The following is a 21,433-nucleotide window of genomic DNA, read 5'->3' as shown; positions in this document are numbered from 1 at the left end:
TTGTGGCTTTTCTGTTCTTCCCACCTGCTGCAGGAGAAGTGGACTCTTTTCTTCTAGAATGGAACATGATCAAGGCTGGAGACCTGGAGGTCCTGCATTTCTTGGGCAGACTGGGCTACTGTACTTGAGATAGTGATAGATATCACTGAGCTATCTGCCACTCCCCTCCCCTGTGTCTCCCAGCAAGGAACCCTAACTGTGCTGGCCCTGGAAAAAGTTTCTTGTTCCCTCCTGGCTCCTCCTCATCTAGCACAATGCCAGCAGGAGATGTTGGTTGACTGGTAGCTGCAACTGTGCTGCGGACAGGGATGGAGTAGATCCAAGAGGCCAGGTGCAGTCTGCACCGGTCTCTGCCTCTGCTCTTCTGCTGAGCTACCCTTCTTTCTTTCCAGGCTTGAGCCCTCCAAGCTGTGCTTCTCCCTCTGAGTTCCACTCGTGTGGAGTTCAGCATATGTCCCTTTACAGAGTTACCTTTGCTTTCCGCTCCCAAAATGTAAGTTTGTTGAAGGGAAGAGTTGTATTTTATATCTACCCAAATAACCGTGGAGCAGGTCTTAGGAAGACCTAGACGCCAGGCCCAGATCCGCCTGGGACTTCCTGACTTGGGGCAAATCACCAGACAAAATGTAAGCCAAAATTTGCCACAGAAAAGTGATGGAGGTTCTAAAGGTTCTAAAGAGATCCTGTCCATGGATATTCTCTTAGCTATAAAGCCTTGCCCACTCAGTGTTCTCAGTTCTAGTAACTCATCCCTGTAAAATGGCTGTGTTTATTTATGCTGTTGATGTACAGACTAACTTCCCTGCTGAGTCACAGTGTAGAGTTACTAGGTTAGTTTGGCAAGTGTTTAAAGCCTGGAGTGGTCCATTCCAGGTACTTCCTATCATCACTCTCCTAAGGCCTACCAGCTCCTCCTCTCAGATCTGGGAGGCCTTTGTTTTCTCCCACCTCGCCTCCCTTTCCTGTTGAGCCTGGCCAAGCTCCCTCTTTTAACTCTTGGGTCTGTTACCAGCAGAGTCGTCTGCCAGGCTCTGAGCAGACTTGACCACCCGCCTCCCATAGTGCTCACATAGACACTGTGCCCCTCATTCTTTCCTCCTCAGCCACGTATGTACTTTCATCAGTGTGCCTACTCCTTCTGTCCTCTCCCTGCCCTGGCTTCTCTGTAAGATGTTCTCCAAATCCAGTGACCCTCATCCCATGGCATCCTTTTTCTTGATATCTTCTTTTCTCTATTCTGACCTTTCATCTGGAAAGGCTGAACCCTCTGTCAAGATTCTGATGGTCAGTGCCTCTTAACAGCACACACACATACACGTGCACACATAACACACAAACACACATACACTCACACACACCAAGAGAGACAGACAGAAGCATATCCTTAAGAAAAAATTGGGATGAATAAGTATATCATTTTTAGCACCATAGTCTGGCTTGAGTAATTTCAGATTCTCCTATTTTGAAATCCTGAAGTCTCATATCAAAATATTATGACCTAGTGCTTGAGGCCATGTGTTTTAGAGATAAACCAATTTGGATTCCTCTTTTTTAGCCACTGTTTCACCAGGATAAGTTCTTTGAAGCTAATACTCTTACCTCTAAGATCAAGGTAAATGTCTCCTTTTCACAGTTGTTCTTAGGAGAAAATGAGAACGATACACATAGGACACCACTTATTGAGTACGTGCTCAGGAAACATGAGTAACATCCCATGCCATCTGGCTGCAGGCTTATGGTGTTCCGGGGGTGACTCAGAGAAACTGAGGAGGCAATGCACATTCTATACCTGCAGAGTGGTAAGGCCAGGAGCCAGAGCTGCTAGTGACCTCTCAAGGAGCCAGTAGTTGTCCAGATTTCCTTTCTTCAGATGGAGCAACCTAATTCTGATGCTTATTCTCTGTCTTCTATTGTCCTCCCAGGCGGGGGCAGCCTACTTACCCACAGCTAAAGCATTTCTGCCATACTATAATTAGGTTTCTATGCTTTTCCTCTACTACCTCCTCTGAGATTATGACATACATACATACATACATATCTGTATACATTTCTATCCTTATCCCCAAATGAAGTGACTCACATATAATCTCCATTAATTGTGTATGCTGAATGAGTTCAAACATGTACGTTCACAGACATGACCTAGACTTGCATCTAAAGAGCTTCTTAATGTTTCTCCTTCATACCACAAGAAGGCACAATCTCTCCTCTCTGTCTCTGTGTTCTCTGTCTCTGTCTCTCTCCCTCTCCGCCTCTCTCTCTCTCTCTCTCTCTCTCTCCCCCCCCCCCCTCCACTCTTCTCCCATTCTTGCCTGAAACAGGGTCTCACAGCATAATCTGGGCTTGCTTCCTGTGTGCTGGGGTTATGGGTATGTCATTGTACCTGGCTTTACATCTGTTACTGGGATTGGGGCAGACTGAATCAGAATCTGTGCATGCCAGAAGAGCGAGTTCTCTGCCACTAAGCTACGTCCCTAACCGACTACCACTTACTTTTTTCTCATTAATGTCGTCACCATACAGAAGAACAGGTTTCACTGTGATCTGCTCATACATGCATCCACATCACGTGTGTTAACTGTTCTGACCTGTTACCCTCTCATGGTCTGTGCTTCCTGGTCCCTTTCTCGTCCCAAGAGCTCCTCCCTGCTACTTCGTTTTTAAATCTTTGCTTTACATATGAGAGAGAAAAAAACACATGATATTTACCTGAGCCTGGCTTATTTTGCTTTACACAGTGATCTGTAGTTTTACCATTTTTGCTGAAAATGACATAATTTTGTTCTTTTTAACTATTTTTAGTGAGCTTACAAAATAATGGGGTTCATTATGACGTTTTAATTTATGTGTATCATCTTTATTCATATGTATCATTTTACACGTTTATTCCCTCAGTCACACACCACTCTCCCTTATCCCTCCTCCTTCATTCCCCTCATTTATCTTCTTTCCTAGCTCATGTGAGTGTGCATATGAATGAGTGTGTATCTGAGTATGTGAGAGAATATGGAAGCGTGTGAGAATGTGCGCGTGTGCGTGTGTTTGTGTGTGTGTGTGTGTGTGTGTCTGGTTAAATCTAGACATTCTGTTCTTCTTTATGAATAAACTGTTTCTATCACATTTCTTTGTCCATCAATTTGTTGGCAAGCACCTAGGTTGACTTTAGAACTTCCACCATGACTTCTTCTTCTTTTTTTTTTTTTAAGATTTATTTATTTTATTTATGAGTACACGGTAGCTGTCTTCAGACACACCAGAAGAGGGCATCAAATCTCATTACAGATGGTTGTGAGCCACCATGTGGTTGCTGGGATTTGAACTCAGGACCTCTGGAAGAACAGTCAGTGCTCTTAACCACTGAGCCATCTCTCCAGCCCCCACCACCACCATGACTTCTTAAAAATCAACTTTTTGCTTTATGAAGATTACATCAGGTCTTTTAAGTAGAACCATAGTCAGCCTGCTTGCTTTGAACGAGAGATAGGACTTTCTCTGGTAATGTACCTTAAAGCACAGTTAGTTGGCCCAGTTGTGGCAGCAGCTGCTTCCCTGTTTTTGGTGTGTGCCTCACATATCCACATAACTGAACTCCAGTCAACACAACCCATGAGATTAAAAGACAGTAAAAGTCCTTAGCCTCGTGAATATTGAGTTGGACTGTGAAAGCAGAGCCTGGGCTGCCAACATGTGGAAGAGCTGTGCTCCTCCCTGACCCAGCCTTCGGCACCAGGACTGCCCTGGTGTGACTCCGCTGTGCTCACAGGCAGTTGTTTCAGTACCAAATGAATGTACATTCTATATTTGGCGCTAGCTTGATGTCATACTTCCTTTCATAAATATTACAAACATACCCAGCCCCACCCTATGCCACAAGAGCCAACCAGCTAGGCGTTTTGTGTGATAAACACAGCTGGAACACTGTACTGAAACTGAAACATGTAGTTAGGGGACTGCTGGGGCCATGCTGAGTGGGAAAAGCATGTGTGAGGCTTTGGGTTCCGCCTCCAGAACCAAAAGAAACAAAGAAGTAGCCTAAATGTTTGTTAAAAGCTGACCAAACATCACACACTTGTGAGGTTGCTAAGTCCAGAACCGCTGAGAGCCTCCTGCCTACAGCTTTAGCCAGTAACGTTACCAAACCCTATACTGTAACCCCAAAGGAAGTGGGCTGCTGCAGCAAGACAGTGCTTTAAAGCTGTTCTTCTCCTTTCCAGGTTAATCTAAAACAATAAGCATTTGTTGTCTCTGTTCTGTGGGCGGGGAGTCGAGGAACAACTTAGCCACGTGGTTTTAGCTTGACTTCTCCTATGATACAGTCAGGAGCGTGCAGCCAGAAGGCTATGGCCAGCTGCTGCTACCCTGGGGCTATGGGGTCCATTTCTGTTTCTGTGTCCATTTCTGGATGGCTCGCTCTCACAGGGGTGGAGTTTATGCTTGCTATTGCTGTGGGCAAGAGGCCCCGGCATCTCATCACCTGGATTTTTCCACAGGGCTTTCTGTTCAGCTTACAGCTAGGGTTGGCTTCCTCAGAAGATGATTCAACAAAGAGTTAAGGTAGAGCCATAGGAGCTTCCATGACCTAGCATGGGAGTTACATGTTCTCATTTGTATTTAATTAATTCTCATTGTTATAAAATAGATATAACATGAAATTAATTTAAATGTTTTTGATGCCAGAACAACATAAAATTTGGTATTTTAACCATTCCTAAGTTTACAGTTAAGACATTCACTCTGTGCAACATCACATCATCTGTAGCCATAGGGTTTTTTTCTTTTTCGTTCTGTAAAACTGGAAGGTATCACTAAATAGTTTTCCTCATTCTCTACCCCTCCCCTTTAGAACTCTTGTTCTGCTTTCTGTCTTGCTAGTTTGATTACTCTAGATACTGGTGGAATTTCTACAGTGTTTGCATGACCTGTTCATTCAGCATTATGCCTTCAAAGTTTATCCTTGTAAATAACATGTGTCAGAGTGCCTTGGTCTACATGGTTGATCTACATTTTGGTTTTGCCTAAGATGAATAGATATGGAGGAACACGGGTCTCTTGTGGTGACACTGCTTCTGATTATTTGGAGGGTATACCTGGAAATGGAATTACTGGATTATGTGATACTTATGACGTTTTTTTTTCTCAAGGTTAATTTTTTTCTTATATAAAAACACTAGTTGATGACCACAGTCAGAACCAGGATGCTCTGGTGAGAGTCTTTTACGAGGTAGTCTGGTAGGAACACTTAATACTCTCTCTTTTCAGAGGTCAGGGGTCACCCCCCCGCCCCGCTCCATCCCCACAGTAGACTTGAGGTTGACTATTTGGTAGGCTCCTTGGTCCCCGATGTTGTTATCATGGTGTGTCCTTGAAACCTTGGACTTTGCTGTATCTTCTCTCAGTGATCCTGAGAGAGTGATCCTCTCTCTGTCATCCTGTCTGTGCTTCCAGAAATTTTCTAAGTCTCCTCCCTAAGTCTGGCTTGGAACATGTGATTTGTCTAGTTCCAGACATTTTACATAGGGCCAGGAAGAACCATGTCTTTATTTTTATTTCTTTATATCCTGAAACATCAATATTCTTACCTTTAGAAAGCTAGCTACACAAGTACCATACACGTGACTACTCCATGTGCGCAGTGGAAGCAGTAGCTAAAGTATGAGTCTGCCATAACTCATCTTGCCATCCCACTGGTAAGCTGTATCCAACAGGCGTCTGCTCTGACTCTTGTACATGTCTGTGCACATGTATAAGTATGTCTGTAGCATCAAGTCTAGGAGGTGGGATTATTGCATCCAGTGATATATTCACTTGAACATTTTATAGCTACTGTGAAACTGACCTCCAGAGAGATTCCCAGTCAGGAGAACTGAAGCCCACCCTGCTCACTTCACCCCCACCTGTGTCGCCTCCCATTGAGCTTTCTAGCTATTCTCCTGGACCATGCTTATCCCTCTCATTTTTAGTGATGACAGACTTAGAAAAAAGACTTTGCTTTAGATATAGCAATGGTAAGGGTGTATGTTTGGGGCAGGAAGCCAGAAGGGTAAAGGGTCCAGCAGTCCCTTGTCTTAATCTCTGGAAACTCGAAAGCTTCATTGGTTCAGTTCTTGTGTCTAGTTGCTTTCTCTCCTGGTTCTGCCTTGACTGATGTGTCTCAAGGACCCTAATCCTCTCTGACCCCTCATTAGCCAGGAAAGTCAGTGAGCCCAGGGAGCTGAGTGAACAAGGCTTAAGGAAAATAAATATTAAAGAGGAAGAAATGGCTTGATATATTTTTAATATAGAGTGTGGAAAAGGTAGAAATGGTGGGGGCTGGGAAAGGGAGAAAGGCGATTACTCCCAGTAATTGGAAGCAAATGTTGGCTGAGAAGGAGGCAGTATCCTCGCTCTTCCTGTAAACCCCTCAGCTTTTCAAAGTGATCCCAACCGAGAGCCACAGCTAGGACATGCTTTAACCCTTCCCTACCTGCACAGGTCCAGTGGCTGCCGAGATGGTGTTTTCCAGGAGCAGTCCTTGCACATAAGCGGTTTCTGTAAGCCCTGGCCAGCATGGCGTCAGAAGGCAGGGCAGGTGTTGAAGAGTGAGACACATGTACTGAATCCCCTAGGCTGCCTGCCCCTCCCTGTGGGCAGCTGGTAGTCTGTTGACCAATGGTTTGCCAGGTTTACATGATGATGCTTTCTTGATGGGACAGTAAGAATGCTGGTGGGACAGGCAGCCACTTTTGAGTAGCCATCCCTTGAATACTCTCTAATCCAAAATTCTTGTCATGCCAGTGGTCAGGAGGGTTATGTTTGGAGTCTTGGGCCTTCATGAATCATAGTCCATGCTGGCCACGGTGAAGCAGGTATGAAGAAGAGTGAGTGTATGGGCTCACCTCGCACTTTTGACTTCCAGGTAAAGAATGGGCATCTGGCCTCTGCCCAGCCATTCTTCCAAGGAGGAGAAATAAAGCCCAGTAAGTACATGTGGCTCCCGGTTCCACTGACTCCTGTCTTGAGTCACGCTGTCCACACACCCTCAGACACCCATCTCGTGGCCAGGCATGACCATGTGTGCCTGTCATTACAACACTAGGAAGGCAGAGAGAGGAGGTCAGCCTGAGCTACATAGCAGGTTGGAAACTAGCCAACATAGGGAGACCCTGTCTCAAAAACAAACAGACAAGGTCCATTTTGCACAAAAAAGAGGAAAAATCTTGTTTTGTGTGCCAAATAATCCCCCCCTTTTTTTTCTTTTTGGTTTTCTGAGACAAGGTTTCTCTGTGTAGCCCTGGGTATCCTACAACTAGCTCTGCAAACCAGGCTGACCTAACTCATTGAAATCCGCCTGCCTCTGCCTCCCAAGTGCTGTGATTAAAGGCGTGCGCCACCACCGCCCAGCCAACAATTCCCTTTTCAATGGGACCATGCAAGGCAAATGCAGTTGGTGATGCAGGCCTCGGTTGGTGGCTGAGACTGCAGGGGCCAAGCAGCCGCCCAAGCCTCTGGCTCGTTCATTCCCACATCCAGGAGTCCTAAAGGTTTAAGTGACATAACACTCGGCGTGCTGCCTAGTGTCCACCCCTTGTCCTCACATCATTACACTTGTACTGTACTTAGCCCAGATACAGACATCTTTTTAAAAACTTGTTGCTGTTTGTTTAGTTTTTGAGATGGGCTGATCTGGAGCTTGCATCCCTCTGGGCTTTGTTTCTTGAGTACTGGGATTCCAGACTATATGCCACACCTAACTGAAACGATTTTAAAAAGCATCTTTAGGAGGTTGTAGATTTTGTTGTGTTTAGTCTATGATCCCTCCTGAATTAATTTTTTTAATGAACTGTAAGGTGTAGGCTAAGGTTTATTTTTGTCTATGTATGTACAATTACTCTATCTGTAATCCAGAGACTCTTAAAAGATCACTTTTGTTGGATTTGGACCTTTGCCAGAAATCATTTGAGTATGTCAGTATGGGTTTTTGGATACTTTTAATATTCCTCATATGGCAATGGTAGCTAGAAACCCCCTCGGCAGTGAAGTTTTGGTGGCTTATTGTAAATGTGACGTCATATGGATTTAGGCTCCAAAGAATCACTTTCACTTCCTCAGTGCAGTTGCAGACATGACCAAGGCCTTTATTTTCTCAACTATAATTGGAATGATATTACCTCTGCCAACAGCTTGCTATGGAACAGACAAGGAGGGCGAATAGATGGAGTCAGAGTGGTCACACATTTAGAACGTTCTCATGGTGGTGGTAGGGGCAGTAAGACCTGAGCCTTGGGTCTTACTGTGCCCTTTGTAGTTCCCAGGCTGTAGTTTTTCCGTCCTTTTCACTGCATTCTCATTGTTAGAGAATGAGTATTGTGTTCAGGCTTCTCTTCCGTATGTTACTTGAATGGGAATGTCAACTGGTAAGGTTTGCGTTTCTGACGTGGGAGACCTGCATCCTCTGAGCCTGACTGATGGAATCTGCCCACCTGCCACACTGTCCATGTTCCCGGTTGGCTTTCCTCTTGTTCTGTGCTCTGCTGGATGCTATTCCCACGGCTTGGATTTTCTTTTCCAACTGACAAATTTCTGTTCATCTTTTGAGACCAAGATCAAATGTTGTGTCTATTTGAAAGCCTTCCTTGATTTTTGTTCATAGAAAGTTATCCCTTTTCTCCTGCTTTCTGAAGCTAAAGCTAGTAGTATCTTGTTTCAAACACAGAGGCTAACTTTGTGGGCAGTAGCAGGAGTCTTTTTCTTAACTAAAAAGTGAACATTTCATACTTACATAAATGTGTCCATTATGTGTTGGCATTGGCATTAAAATGATAAAAGCAGAATAATTTAACCACCATGTTCTGGGACTAGGCCAAAGCAAACACATTAACACACTTGAGATGCTTGCAGGTGGCTGTGGGCACGCTTCCCTTTCTTTACACTTTTTAGTACATACATATTTCATGATGTATTTTAAACATTAAAGCCATGTTGATTAATCTTATTGTTTGATGTGCCCTACAAGTTGATATTCATTGGGATTTTTTTGGGAGATTTTGATAAGATTGTATTTTGTCATTTGCAAGAGAGGAGCAAAAGGCAGGAGAAGATTTAATATTTCCTGACATAAATTAATAATATTTAAGGCCGACTTTATGCCGCGTCTGTGCTTTATTCCCTTTATCATATTTATTACTGAAAAATGGCTGTAATGTAAGCACTGCATTCTTCCTGTGTGACTGTTTAGACAGCCTTACAGATGATAGGATTTGTCTATGGTCACATACCATGATGGTTCAGGCGTCTGAGCCCCCACCCTGTTTGGTGTGAAAGCTCACACTCTTTCCATTGCTGTAACTTCCCTCCCTTTAGAAGTGAGGAGGGAAGTGTTAGTCTTTACCTGATGGCATTTCAGACCACCTAGACCTCTTTGTTGATGATGCTGTACAAAGGAGAGGTGGGGATATTTGTTGATAATGGGAAGGAGCGGTGGATACTTCTGAAAATAAAGTGTCGCTGGTGGCCTCTGGGAAACAACTGTGTATAAGCAAGTGAGTTCAGATTTAGTAGAGCATGTAGTTCAGCAGCATAAATACCTTCATCATTGCCGATGGAATTGCACAGTTGCTCACTCGGCTCCAAGTGCCAGTGTTATTCAGAAGCCTTGTATGTGGGCAGAAGCTGTCAGTAGCCTAAACATGCTAACTGTGAGCATGCAACGTATATTTACCACATAGGTTAAATGTCTTCTTGCTTTGCATGCTCATTCCCCTTGATATAACTCACTGGCACAGATTTGAACCACTAGGTCAGGCAAATTGGGGCATGTCTGTTTTATAAGGGACCTCTTCCGACTCTAGGAGATGGAAATTGTGTGGGATCTGGTCCTCTCATTTTAACAATAGCCTAAGCCATGCAGGTGTTGGTCAATGGGTCTTTTAACTGTCATCAGTTATTTCATCTGTAAGCTAAACATATGGTTTAATAGCTAGCATTTTAGAGAGAAACCATGATCAGGAAAAGCCTATCACGAAGAGAGGTAATGAAAGATGTCCCTGTTGGACTCTGTTTCATTTCTGGACTCCAAGCATGGGCATCAGGCCTCAAGACAAACAGAGATGAGCCCTGTGTTTCTCCCTCAGCAAGTGCAACATCTGAACTTGGAGCTTTGGCTTCAGTTCTTGAGTCCTTGTGTCCTCTTTTATTGCTTCCAAACCAAAGCTCATTTGCTTCTCTGGTGGGGATCGGGGAAGGTCAGCTTACCAAATAGCATGATGCCACTTCCTACTGATCTGAGAAATGCAAGTAAGAACAGTAGGTAAGAGGTAGTTTGATGCTTCCTGCCGGTAGTTTTAATATTGTCCCAGCAACTGTTCTGAACACTTCAAGAGTTCGTTGACTTCTACAATGACTTTCCTGAAAGGATCTGTGTGCAGCTGTCAGAATGCAAACCCATCAATGAGGTGGCAGAGTCCATGTTCTTAACTACTTTGTCAGTAGACTCAACTCATCAGAATCACCCAGGAAGCTTGTTAGCATATGTTACTGGCTGGAAGTAACAAGCAGAGAATGGAAGCAGCAAGAAGGGAGATCATGTGTTTTCAAAGGTTTGATCCCCTGACGCAGGTTCCCCCCATTTCATGTCAGCTTTGGCCTTTCTAGAAAATCTCAAGCAAATTTTAGTAATCGTGCCTCGGCATGGCAGACCATATGTGGTTGTAGCTGTGCCACTTGCTGTTGGTGAAGGGTTGCTTCTACTGTTTGTATGCTGAAGGTGGCTTAGGCTCAGACTCCGGCAGCAGTTCACGCTCAACTGCAATAGAAAAAAAACTTGGTCAGAAGTAACATGTTAACACCTTTTGGTCATTTCACTTCCTTAGAACATTTCCTGTTTTATAGTTTCCTCATGTTTTAGTGTTTGTGTTTATGAATATATCATGAGTTATAAACAAAGAAAAAAAGACAGGTAGAGAAAATGAAGACAATGGGTGACATCTTTAGGGTTGTGCTTTATTTCCCTTGGCTGATTGAAAGGACAGAGAGTCAGGTCAGTGGGGCCAGAAAAGCTGTGAACTTGACAGTGCCAAGTAGCCTGCTGTTGTGTTTCTTGGGGGGAGAAGAGAAATGAAGGGAGCCAGGCTGAGGCCACGGGGCTAGAATTCTCCACTTTGACAACTTCTGCAAGATGTTTGTGTACACAGGGTTTGAACCTAGCTACAAGTCAGTGTGGAAGTTCTTAGAAATGAGGGTGCCAGTTGCCCTAGACAGTCTGCACATTCACGTTCTCTCTGAAAGCTTTTCCTGGCTTGTCTCTGCAGGGTGTGGAAGGTAGGAGAAGGCAGCACAGCTTTATGAGGGCCAGCTGTGCTTGTGTGTGTCACAATTACTGCCATAAGACATCAGCCCTTTCCCTCTACTTGACAAAAGTCCTGCTGAGCTGGGCTCAGTCTTGTTGAAGAACTGGTGTCAGGGAGTTCTCCTGTGGTGATCTTAAAGGTCACTCTTTGCTCACTTCTTTTTTAGTTCACAGCTACATTTTTTAGGCTTCATGTGGTATTCATGTGGTGTGCTGGTTATGCCAGAATAAAGAGCTGGATCAAAGACAAGACCTTTCTTGATCATAAAGCAAAGGATCAGTCTGTCTTCTCAGATCCAGAAAGCTAATAGATAAAGGATCCAGGAGTCACTATCTGCATAACTGGCTGGCTCCCAAAACCCTGCGTAAGTCTTGTAGAGGAGGGCTGTGAACTTAACCTTTGAAAAGTTTGGTTTTATGTCTAGCTCTGTGTTCCATGAAACTTGCTCCCAGAGTCTCTGCCAGACGCACGAAGTCCAACTCTGTCCTTATTTCCTCCTCCTGAGTTCCATCAATCATGTGGTGGAAGGGGTGTGGAGACAGCAGAGGTCTGGTTCACATTCCATATTCATTGTCAAGTCCAGCTGGCTGTGATCTCGCTGTACTTTAAAAGGACAGGCTTATCGACTCCCGACATTTTGACATGATACCTCATTGTATTCTTCCCAAAGTCATGTCATTGTCACACAGTTATTTAATAAAATCAAAGAAGAGTTAGCCAAGGCAGACCCCAGACAGCTTCCTGACTCCACTCTTCTCCCCTCACTGAGGGATTGATCTGAAGCCCTCCCTCTCCACTGCTTGTCATTCTGTTTTACATTAGGATCTCATTTGTATCCTGCTCATGGTCTTAATTCTCTTAATTTTTTTTTTTCTGGCTCTGAGGGTGGGATGGGTGAGAGCTTAGTTGATTTTGAACCACCTTGTTTCAGTGTTTCCCAGCCTTGCTTCCAGCTTTTCTGCTAAGATGTGCAGTAAGCAGTAGGAGCCACATTTATTTTCCAAGTGCTAATTGACATACAATCGTCTTTCATTTTCAGGGCACATCTTGGTCCGATTCCAAACATTAATTTGGGGACAATGAAACTCACCAGGAGTCAGGCCACTGAATCAATCTTATTTTCTCTATTGAATTACTTATGTGGAAAGAAGCGGTTCTTATGACTGCTGATACCTGATTTATGTCTCAGAGCTTGAGATAGTGACTCAGTGTGTGATTAGTGTGAAGGGAAGGAGCTCAGACGCTGGGAGAGGAAGAGGAGAGATAGAGATAAATTAGATACTGATACATAAACTCATAACTGAGATGTCAGTTGCAGGTCAGAATGTAACAGATTAGCGTCCCGGTGATTTGGCAGCTCTTCGAGAAGGGAAAGGGAATCATGTTGGCCCAGCACTGATTCATGAGAAAACTAAGTCATATTAGGCCAGCCTCATTTCCCTCCGTTGTAGAATTACTCTAGTGGAAGAAGATTGGGACAGAAAAGGATGGCTGTGAGTGGTTTCAAGATTAAGCATAATGAAATCTCATGCGAACTGAAGAGAAATGCGAATGAGAAAATGTTGTCATTAATATTTATAGCTAAATGGGTAACTATCTAACAGCCAGCCAATCTACAGTTGGTAATTAAGACCTGAGACTGTGCTATTGGCTAACCAAGTTCCCATTTTTATCAATGATTCTTGGATGGTAATCAGGATTTAGAATGATTTAAAGACCAGAATTGCTGTTCTCTGTGAGTTTAATGGAGGAAAATTATGAATTCAAATATTCAAGTATGAAAAAGGCTTACAGATTAAGATTGGCTGAGTATAACCGACTACTTATGAAATGGAAGAACTGACAAAACATTGGTAAGCCCAACATGGTGGCTCAGGCCTGGAGGCTAAGGCAGAAAGAATGAAAGTTCCAGACCAGCCTAGGCTATGAGTAATGAATCCCTGTATTTAAAAAGACAAAAAAAATATTGACAAAATTTCCAATTGGCATTTTGTTTGGTGGGTCAAGATGAGTTTCTTGTGTTTCTACAGTGTAAGGCACTGAGTCTTACACTGTAGAAACTGGGTCTCTTAAATGGCTGCTTTCCATTCTGGTGGTGTGGATCCAGGGCCTCAGCTACTCCAGAACTCTCTCATTGACCCAACTTAGCCTTTGGTTTGACCCAACTTAGCCTTTGGTTTTGACCCATACACTTCTTTTTTCCTTGTTCCTTGAATTATTTCTTCAATCCTTTCCCAAGAACCTTTTATCATATAAAATAAACAAAATGTTTTAATGCATTTCTCTCTGTTCTTAAGGAAGCTTAAGAATTTATGTAGCACATACTTTCAACCCAACATGTAGGTCATCAGACAGTCACATGACTTCCAGAAGACATGTGTGCTCTTGGTAATTCTAATACTGCCTCTGCTATGTTCTGACACTACTGTAGAAAAACCATCTTGGTATAACTCCATGGGTGTAAAACAGGAGGGAGAGAAAAGAAGAGTATTCTCTTACCCAATGAGCATACTCAAAGGCTAAGTGCAACATGTTTTTTGAATGGTCCTGAATCATTCTCAGAAACTATATTACAATTATAGTCCAGCATATTAGGTCAGAATCAAAGCTCTGACATCAAGAGCATGGGCTGCCTTAGCCGAACCATCTGACTTAATATACCATGAAAGTGATGTTAGGCAAAGTCTGTCCTGTGAGCACTGTTTCTCCAGTCAGTTTATAGCTAGTTTATAATTGAGGTAGACTTGTTACCTGATAGTATGTTTTCCTGTTGCTGAATTTGTCTCTAAATGCAATTTGACTGTTTTTTTTTTCCATTGGTGGGAGTAGTTCTGAATCACTTGTTAGTTGTATTTCATAAATGAATGCTTTTTTTTTTCACAGATCCTCCCTCAGTGCCATGTTACTGTGAAACCATCACCACCTGTTGACTTTCTTCATCTTCTAATTGCATATGATGCCTTTTTTTTCTTTTTTGAGACACATTCCTGCATTCTATCCCAGGCTAACCTCACACTGATGGCAATCCTCATAAGTTTGCCTCAGCCTCCTGAGTGCCAGGATTACAAGGATGAGCCATAATGCCCAGCTCTACCTTTGTCATCTAATGTCACTGTGTGTCCTCAGGATGCTTTTTGGGACTAATCTTTCTCCCTGCCTTTCATCCCCAGTTCACCCCAGTGCAGGTGCTCCCTAGTGTTTGCTTTACAGTCATTCTCCCTCCTCCTTCAGACCTTCATGACCAGGCTAATAGGACGCCATTACTGTTGTCATAAAGGCCCGTCACCCACTGCTGTCTTCCTAGGCTCCTCTGCACCGTTGTGCTGTCTCCTCAACCCCTGCCACTCCTAACGTGATTCCTCCAGATCATGCTGTATTTAATAGGTGTAGGTTAAATTGCCCTGAAATAAAACAACTCTAAATGCTAAATGGATCTTACCGTGTGGTCCCACTATTACAAAGTGCATGGTTTCAAAATCAGAATTGGGAAACTGCTATATTGTATACACAAAATAGAAAATATTAACTAGGATTTTGATTTCAAATGAAAGTGGTATGACTTTTTGTTTTTTTAAACTTGTATCAGGCCGGGCGGTGGTGGCGCACGCCTTTAATCCCAGCATTTGGGAGGCAGAGGCAGGTGGATTTCTGAGTTCGAGAGTTTGAGGCTAGCCTGGTCTACAGAGTGAGTTCCAGGACAGCCAGGGCTACACAGAGAAACCCTGTCTCGAAGAAAAAAAAAAAAAAAAGAACTTGTATCAGTTACATGAATATTTTTACATGCTCAGTGTGATGTATTTCAGTGATTTTGTAGATCTGTATGCAACATCCTTGGGATGCTTCCATCCTACTCGAGAGCTCTATGGTATCCGATCCCTCTCCGTGCTGTGCCTCTGCGCCTCTTGCCACATGTTAGTAGCGTTATTTTCTCTCCTGGATCTGCCTTTCATTCAACCCAGTGTTTTTGACATTCATTTATTCGTTGGTCATTTTAGTAATTTAGCCTTTTTATCAAGTAGTATTAAAGTATATGGATATATATTCTTTATTGTTAATCTAATTTCCTAATGATGGCTCCAATATTTGATAGTTATAAATATTTCAATGAAATTTTTCTACAACCTTGTTGGTAGCTGTCTGGTTTTAAGCAATTAGCTCATTTGCATAAACTTTTGCTTTCACAAAGACCTGACCTTATCCTGTTGCATTGCTTTATCCCGTTATCAGTGTCCAAGAGTTCTCCTGAATCTACACAATCACCAGTGATTTATCCTGTGCTTGACCAAACAAGCCCCTGTCCCTGCTTTGTTCTGTTCTGTTTTGTTTTGTTTATTTGCTTATCAAGAAAGTGTCTCTTGTAGCCCAAGCTGGCTTTGAATTCCTGATCCCCTCCTGCTTCTGCTTCTCCGGTGCTGGGATTGCTGTCATCCAGCACTACAACCAGCTGCAACTGTAATCATTATAATAATATAAAATGTCATTTGAATTTCCCTGAGGACTACTGATACTGAGAACTTGTATGCTTATTGGTCATTCATATATTTTCTCTCATAAAGTATCTTTTCAAATCACATTTCTAGTTGCTTTCATTCTATTGTTAGAGTCAGTTAACAATTCAGACTTTGTATACTAACAGTAGAAATTGTTTGTCATGGGCTAGACATGTCAGCAGTCAGGAGCACTGGCAGCTCACAGTCATCTGTAACTCCAGCTTCAGGGCTTCCAAGGACAGAAGGCACCAGGCACTTATGGTAGACAGACATATATGCAGAAAAACCAACCTTACATGTAAAAATAAATTTTAAAAAATAGAAAAATGTAAGTTAAAAAATCCTTTGTTATGTTATATGAACTGCAAACCCTTGTCCCCAGATTATATCTTACTTATTCTCTTAGTGCTGATCTTTGCTTGCTTTTATTGGTTGAGACAGGATCTCTTGTAGGGACCAGATTCAAGCTAACTATGTAACTAAGGCTGTTTCTGGACTCTTGCCAAGTGCCAGGATTACAGGTGCACCCCACCATGCCAAGAGCATTAATGATGTCTTGTTTGATTTTATTAAAGTTTAGTTTCTCAGCTTTTCTTTTATTTGTTAGAACATTAGAATCCTAAGAAGTCTTTGCTGACCACAAGGTTTCAAAGACATTTTGAAGTATTTTCTTCCGGAGGCTTTATGACATTAGGTTTTAGGTGTAAAGGACTTGTTTGTGTACTGAGTGCAACAATGATCCAGGGGGATGTTTGTTTCAGCACGTGCAGCCTTTGACAAAGGACCACATGTGCTCACTGCAGCAGTTGTCTCCTGCCACAGAGAGACTCACTTTCTGTTTCTAGGTCCTACTGATCTCACCCAGAGAAGTCTGCGGCTCTGGTAGCAGTGAAAGGAGATCACAGGTTGGGGAAGGAATAGAAGGATAGTGATGTCAATAGTGGGAATATTTCTTTATAGCTGTCAGCCTTCCATTTGCATTCCTTCAACAGCTCTCTGGGATGGACTGTTCAGTCTCTGTCTTGCTGATGAGAACATTTAAGAAATTAAATGCCCCAAGGCATATGCCTTCCTTAACCTTACAGTTGGTCTTTATGAATATGACCTTACCCTGGCTGACCTTAGAGCCATTTTTAATGGAATCCAACGTGTTCACTCCATACAAAAACAGTCCCATTTCCCCTGAGACCAGGGAGATCCCTCACATGGCAGCACCTGGTTGCGCAGCTTCCTGTAGTCAGTGCTGTTCTGTCCTCTCATGGGAGTCCTTTTCCATCTAGAGGGCCTCCTGCATGTGACATTTGTCAAGATGAATTTGTTTGTGGTTAAGAATTTATAGTTGAAGAAAATACAATGTCTGTTGTCCTTAAACGCCTGCGCAGTCCAGTACGCACCACTATTTGTCTACAAATAGTGTGCAGCAGCACATTTTTCTCTACTATAGGACTATTCCTTAAAATTCTAGACATTTAGTATCATGAACCACACTTAATTAAATACTGTTCTGCTCCCAATACCCACACATCATAGAGGCAGCTGAAAGCATAGTCATAATGATGCCCACCATGTTGTGAGGGGCGGGGTATCCCTGCACAGGTAGTTCCTATTGGCAGGGATTGGGTGAGGTGGACAACAGAATCACAAGTGCATGACTGTCACTGCCCTCTGCCTCCTCCCGTCTTGAGACACCATTTCTTCTTAGGAGGCCTCAGGACCTTTGAAGAGGATATGGCCCTGAACGCTGAAGAAATGTTGCTGTGGATCTTACAGGTTCCTCCAAGCTCCTTACGTACAAAACCAGAGGGAGGCACATAGGACATTCAGAGATGCGGGATGGTGTGGTGTGGGAGGGGCAGGTAGAGTGGAGACCGTAATGACCTAGCAGTTGGTATGGTTATGGGAGTGAGGTGAGATCGTGGTAGATACAGTAGTTGTAGGGGGAGATATTTAGAAAATGGCGCCTGGCCCAGCTTGTTCCCTTGCAGCCACCATGTTCTCGCTGCTCCTCGGCTCTGACTGGGTCTCCCACTAGCTATATGTGCAGGCCTTGGTACGCACTAGACGCCAGCGTGGATGATGGCTCTGCCAATCCACCACGCTGCCTATACAAAACTTGGCTGAACCCCAAACAATATCTGCCATCCTTGCAATACCGGGTAAAAATGAGACTCTTATAGCTTAATGGTTATCTAAGGGATTTATGTATTTAGAAATGCTCAATCAACAAGATGCCCACACAATTAAGAGTTGTTACCCAGTATCTAACCTTTTGATAGAAGTTGCTACCCAGGACAGCTTTCGACCCATCCGTGGTTCTCCATGGCTGCTAGCCTCCTTCCTCTCCTCCCCTTCCTCTATTTCTCCCCTTCCCTTCCTCTTTTTCTCCCCTCTCCTTCCTCTTTTTCTCCCCTCCCCTTCCTCTTTTTCTTCCCTCCTCTTCCTCTCTTCTCCCAGATCCACCTCCTCGTCTAGTGCCTAATCACTGAGCTCCTCTGGGAATACAATGTAGCAGAATAAGTATCCTTATTACAGGTAGTAAGAAACTGACTCTGAAAAAACATGCCATATTGTTGCTTATTTGTAACTTAAAAAGAATCTTACCATAGTAAGCTCTTGCAGTATGGCTCAGGCTGTCCCCAAACTAGTGTCTCCCCAGTAGCTGGGACTACAAGTTTGGAGTGCAAAGTGCATATGAAGCATAAATAATTTAAATGTTCCAAGGTATCTCATTTGTGTGTGTGTGTGTGTGTGTGTGTGTGTGTGTGTGTGTACACAACTATTTCAAAATATGCAACAATACCACCCCCCGAGGGGGAAAAAAACAAATTCAGTACATGCCTCAAGCTTTTTGGATCAGGGAATCTCACAAAATTTTAATGAGAACAACCAATCTCAAACTTTTAGTGGGAGTAAAAAACTGGTGAAACAGAATAGTTATGAAACCAGGGTAGACTTTCAGATGGATGTTGGAGCCATTATTCTGCTGTAGAATAAGAAGAGATAGATTAAGCTCCAGTGCCAGAAGTCAGGGGAAGCCTGCTGCAGTGTACATGGCCCTGCCAGTCATCAGAGCATGTGAATGCTAGAAACCCCAAAGACTTGTGCTTTGAATATGAGATAATGTTGTTCAGCTAACCCCATGAAACTCAAACAAGAAGGTCCTCGTGGCACTTATTACATTACACAGTTGAGCACTCCCACCCCAACCCAGAGCTGGACTGTAAAAATTCCTGCCTCTGCTAAAAGCCTCCACTGGCTTGAGAAACTTCCTTTTGTGATTTTCAGCCTGAGCTTATGTTACTGATGAGATTAAAAACATATTTCACTATAAAGTTTATGGTATTCCAGACTCTTCAGTATATGTGGAGTTAGAAAACACTTGATTTCTTGTCCACTGCCTTGCCCTCTGCATCCAAGTGCCCTTTTTCACATACCTGAGAACCTTGGGAGTATCTCAACTCAAGGATATGCTTTCAGACTCTGATGCACAGCAGGAAGACATTGGAATGAACACCTCATGGAAATGTTTGTTGTTAAAACAGTTATTAGCAAATAAAATCACTCAAGCCACCTAGTAGGGTTAATTGTGGTATGAAATCCATGTTACTTTCCTAATACCTACTTACTGAACCTAGATTGTCCCCTGTGGCTAGAAACTTCTATAACCATCAAGTCCAAAATTTCTAAAACCATCAAGCCCAAAGCAGAACTTCTGTGGGTGTTTTTCTAGCCTGCAGTTCAGTGACTAATAATAGTTCCCCTTGGAGAGTTTTTAAATAATATTTTTATTAATTCTTTGAGAATTTCTTACACTATATTTTGATCATATTCCTCCCCCCAGTCCTATTTCTCCCAGATCTGTACCCACAAAACTTTATGTTCTGTTTTAAAAGCAGGATCCAGCTTAGTTGACATGAAAATCTCAAGGTAATTCAATTCAGTGACCTGTCCCCTCCCTTTGTCTTCATTTGAAGGGGAGGCCTTCCTGCCTTGACCTTCCCCAACTTTTAAACCCCAATACCTGTCTGGCATAGTATTACACACCTGTAGTCCCAGCACTTAGAGGTTGCAGGCAGGGGGCTTGCAAATTTAAAGCCAGCCTGGAAGAGCTCGTGTGAAATAAAAAATAAACCTGAATGTCTTTCTCCATTGCACCTTCCACTCACAGTCCTCTCAGTGCCTTTCAGCTCCTGTGTTATCAGTCAGTTTGTCTTCCCTCATTAAGGAGACAAAAGGGAAGTGTCTCCAGGAGCTAGGGAGATGGTTCCTCCTGTGTAAGCACAAAGATCTGCATTCAGACCTTTAGCCCCATACAAGAAAGCAAATGCAATATTGTGCTTGTCGTCTCAGTATAAAGGAGGTAGAAACAGGAAGAACCTTGGGGCTTACTGGGCTTCCATTCTAGCAGAATTGGCATCAGGGAGAGACCCTATCTTAAAAGAAGCTGGAAAAATAATTGAGAGCACTCAATAATGACTTCTGACCTCTACATACATGTGAACACATGTACACATGGATCTGTGTGCCCACACACACACACACACACACACACACACACGTCTGTTTCCTTTCCTGACAGTGTAATCCCATCTTACTCTCACTCGTCCTCTACCTGTGAGTTAGGCTAACATTTCATTTATTCATTTAGGTACTTGTTTTCCTCAGTGGTTGCCGTATTTCTCCATATGTTCAAAGCCCTTTGGTAAATATTAATTATGTATATATACTATTATGTTTATGGCAGCATCAGTGATAGCTGTATTTAATACATATATACACACATTGAAGTATTTTCATATGGATTGCTAAAATTCAGATCTTCTCAAAAGCCAAATAAGGCTAAGCTCTGAAGCTTTTGATCCTGTTGGCCCAGAAGATTAGCTGGTAGCATGGAGTTAAGCAGTTTCTGGGGAAGCCAAACTGAGCACCCCATCCCTGAACAAGAGGTGTGGCTTAGCAGAAGTTGACACTACAGAAATGCAAAATCTTTCCCACAGGAACACATTTCACAGACATACTTTTAACTAGATATTTGGATATCTCTTAATTTGAGAGAAGTTGGGAAACAAAGTGGAGAACAAAATATACCAGGATATGACTTGGTAGAGAGGTCAGGTAATTTATGATACAGGTAGCTTTATAATCTAACTGGTGTCTGGTTCTGTGAAGGAAAAATAGCAGAGATGTCTCTTTCCTTTGGATTGTTCACATCCCCATGTGGAAACATATATTCTTTTTCTCTTCAGGAGCCTCCAGACAGGTGGCTTTGCCTGGGAGGGCGAGGTAGAGAACAACGCCTACAGCAAGGCTACAGGTGTGGTGCCCCAGCACAAGTACCACCCCACAGCAGGCAGTTACCAACTCCATTTTGCTCTCCAGCAACTCGAGCAACAAAAACTTCAGTCCCGGCAACTTCTGGACCAGAGTCGAGCCCGGCACCAGGTAACTGAAAATCATAACGTAGTGTCTTCCTTCTGTTGGTGAGACAAGTTGAGGGCAATGAGTGACTTGTTCCCTAAACAGTCACCACACATGCCTAGGGTTGTCTCAGTACCACTCTCAAGCTGTAGTGTTAGCATCTTCGGAAGATGGTGCTGAACTGGTGTTGGGCATGGTTGC

At 43.2% G+C, this 21,433-nt stretch overlaps 1 protein-coding gene and 1 pseudogene across 8 annotated transcripts in view; one reads left to right on the top strand and one right to left on the bottom strand.

Annotated features, from left to right (window-relative positions):
* The window catches only part of LOC114624759, a 12,146-nt pseudogene extending 3,671 nt beyond the window's left edge, over positions 1–8,475 (bottom strand).
* Ttll5 (tubulin tyrosine ligase like 5) overlaps positions 1–21,433 on the top strand; it is a 233,987-nt gene that overhangs the window by 151,361 nt on the left and 61,193 nt on the right. For 7 of the 8 annotated variants that reach the window (XM_028771843.1, XM_028771841.1, XM_028771849.1 and 4 more), the window contains one exon: positions 21,061–21,256. In XM_028771843.1, coding sequence (XP_028627676.1) covers positions 21,061–21,256 — 196 coding nt within the window. Of the gene's footprint in view, positions 1–14,207; positions 14,662–21,060; positions 21,257–21,433 lie in introns of those variants that run through there. The other variant, XM_028771845.1, reaches the window with a different exon arrangement.

Source organism: Grammomys surdaster, unplaced genomic scaffold (genome assembly GCF_004785775.1).
Source record: "Grammomys surdaster isolate TR1022 unplaced genomic scaffold, NIH_TR_1.0 210, whole genome shotgun sequence".
Lineage (NCBI taxonomy): Eukaryota > Metazoa > Chordata > Mammalia > Rodentia > Muridae > Grammomys > Grammomys surdaster.
The sequence above is the reverse complement of the archived record's forward strand: the minus strand, read 5'-3'. Positions and strand labels throughout refer to the sequence as shown.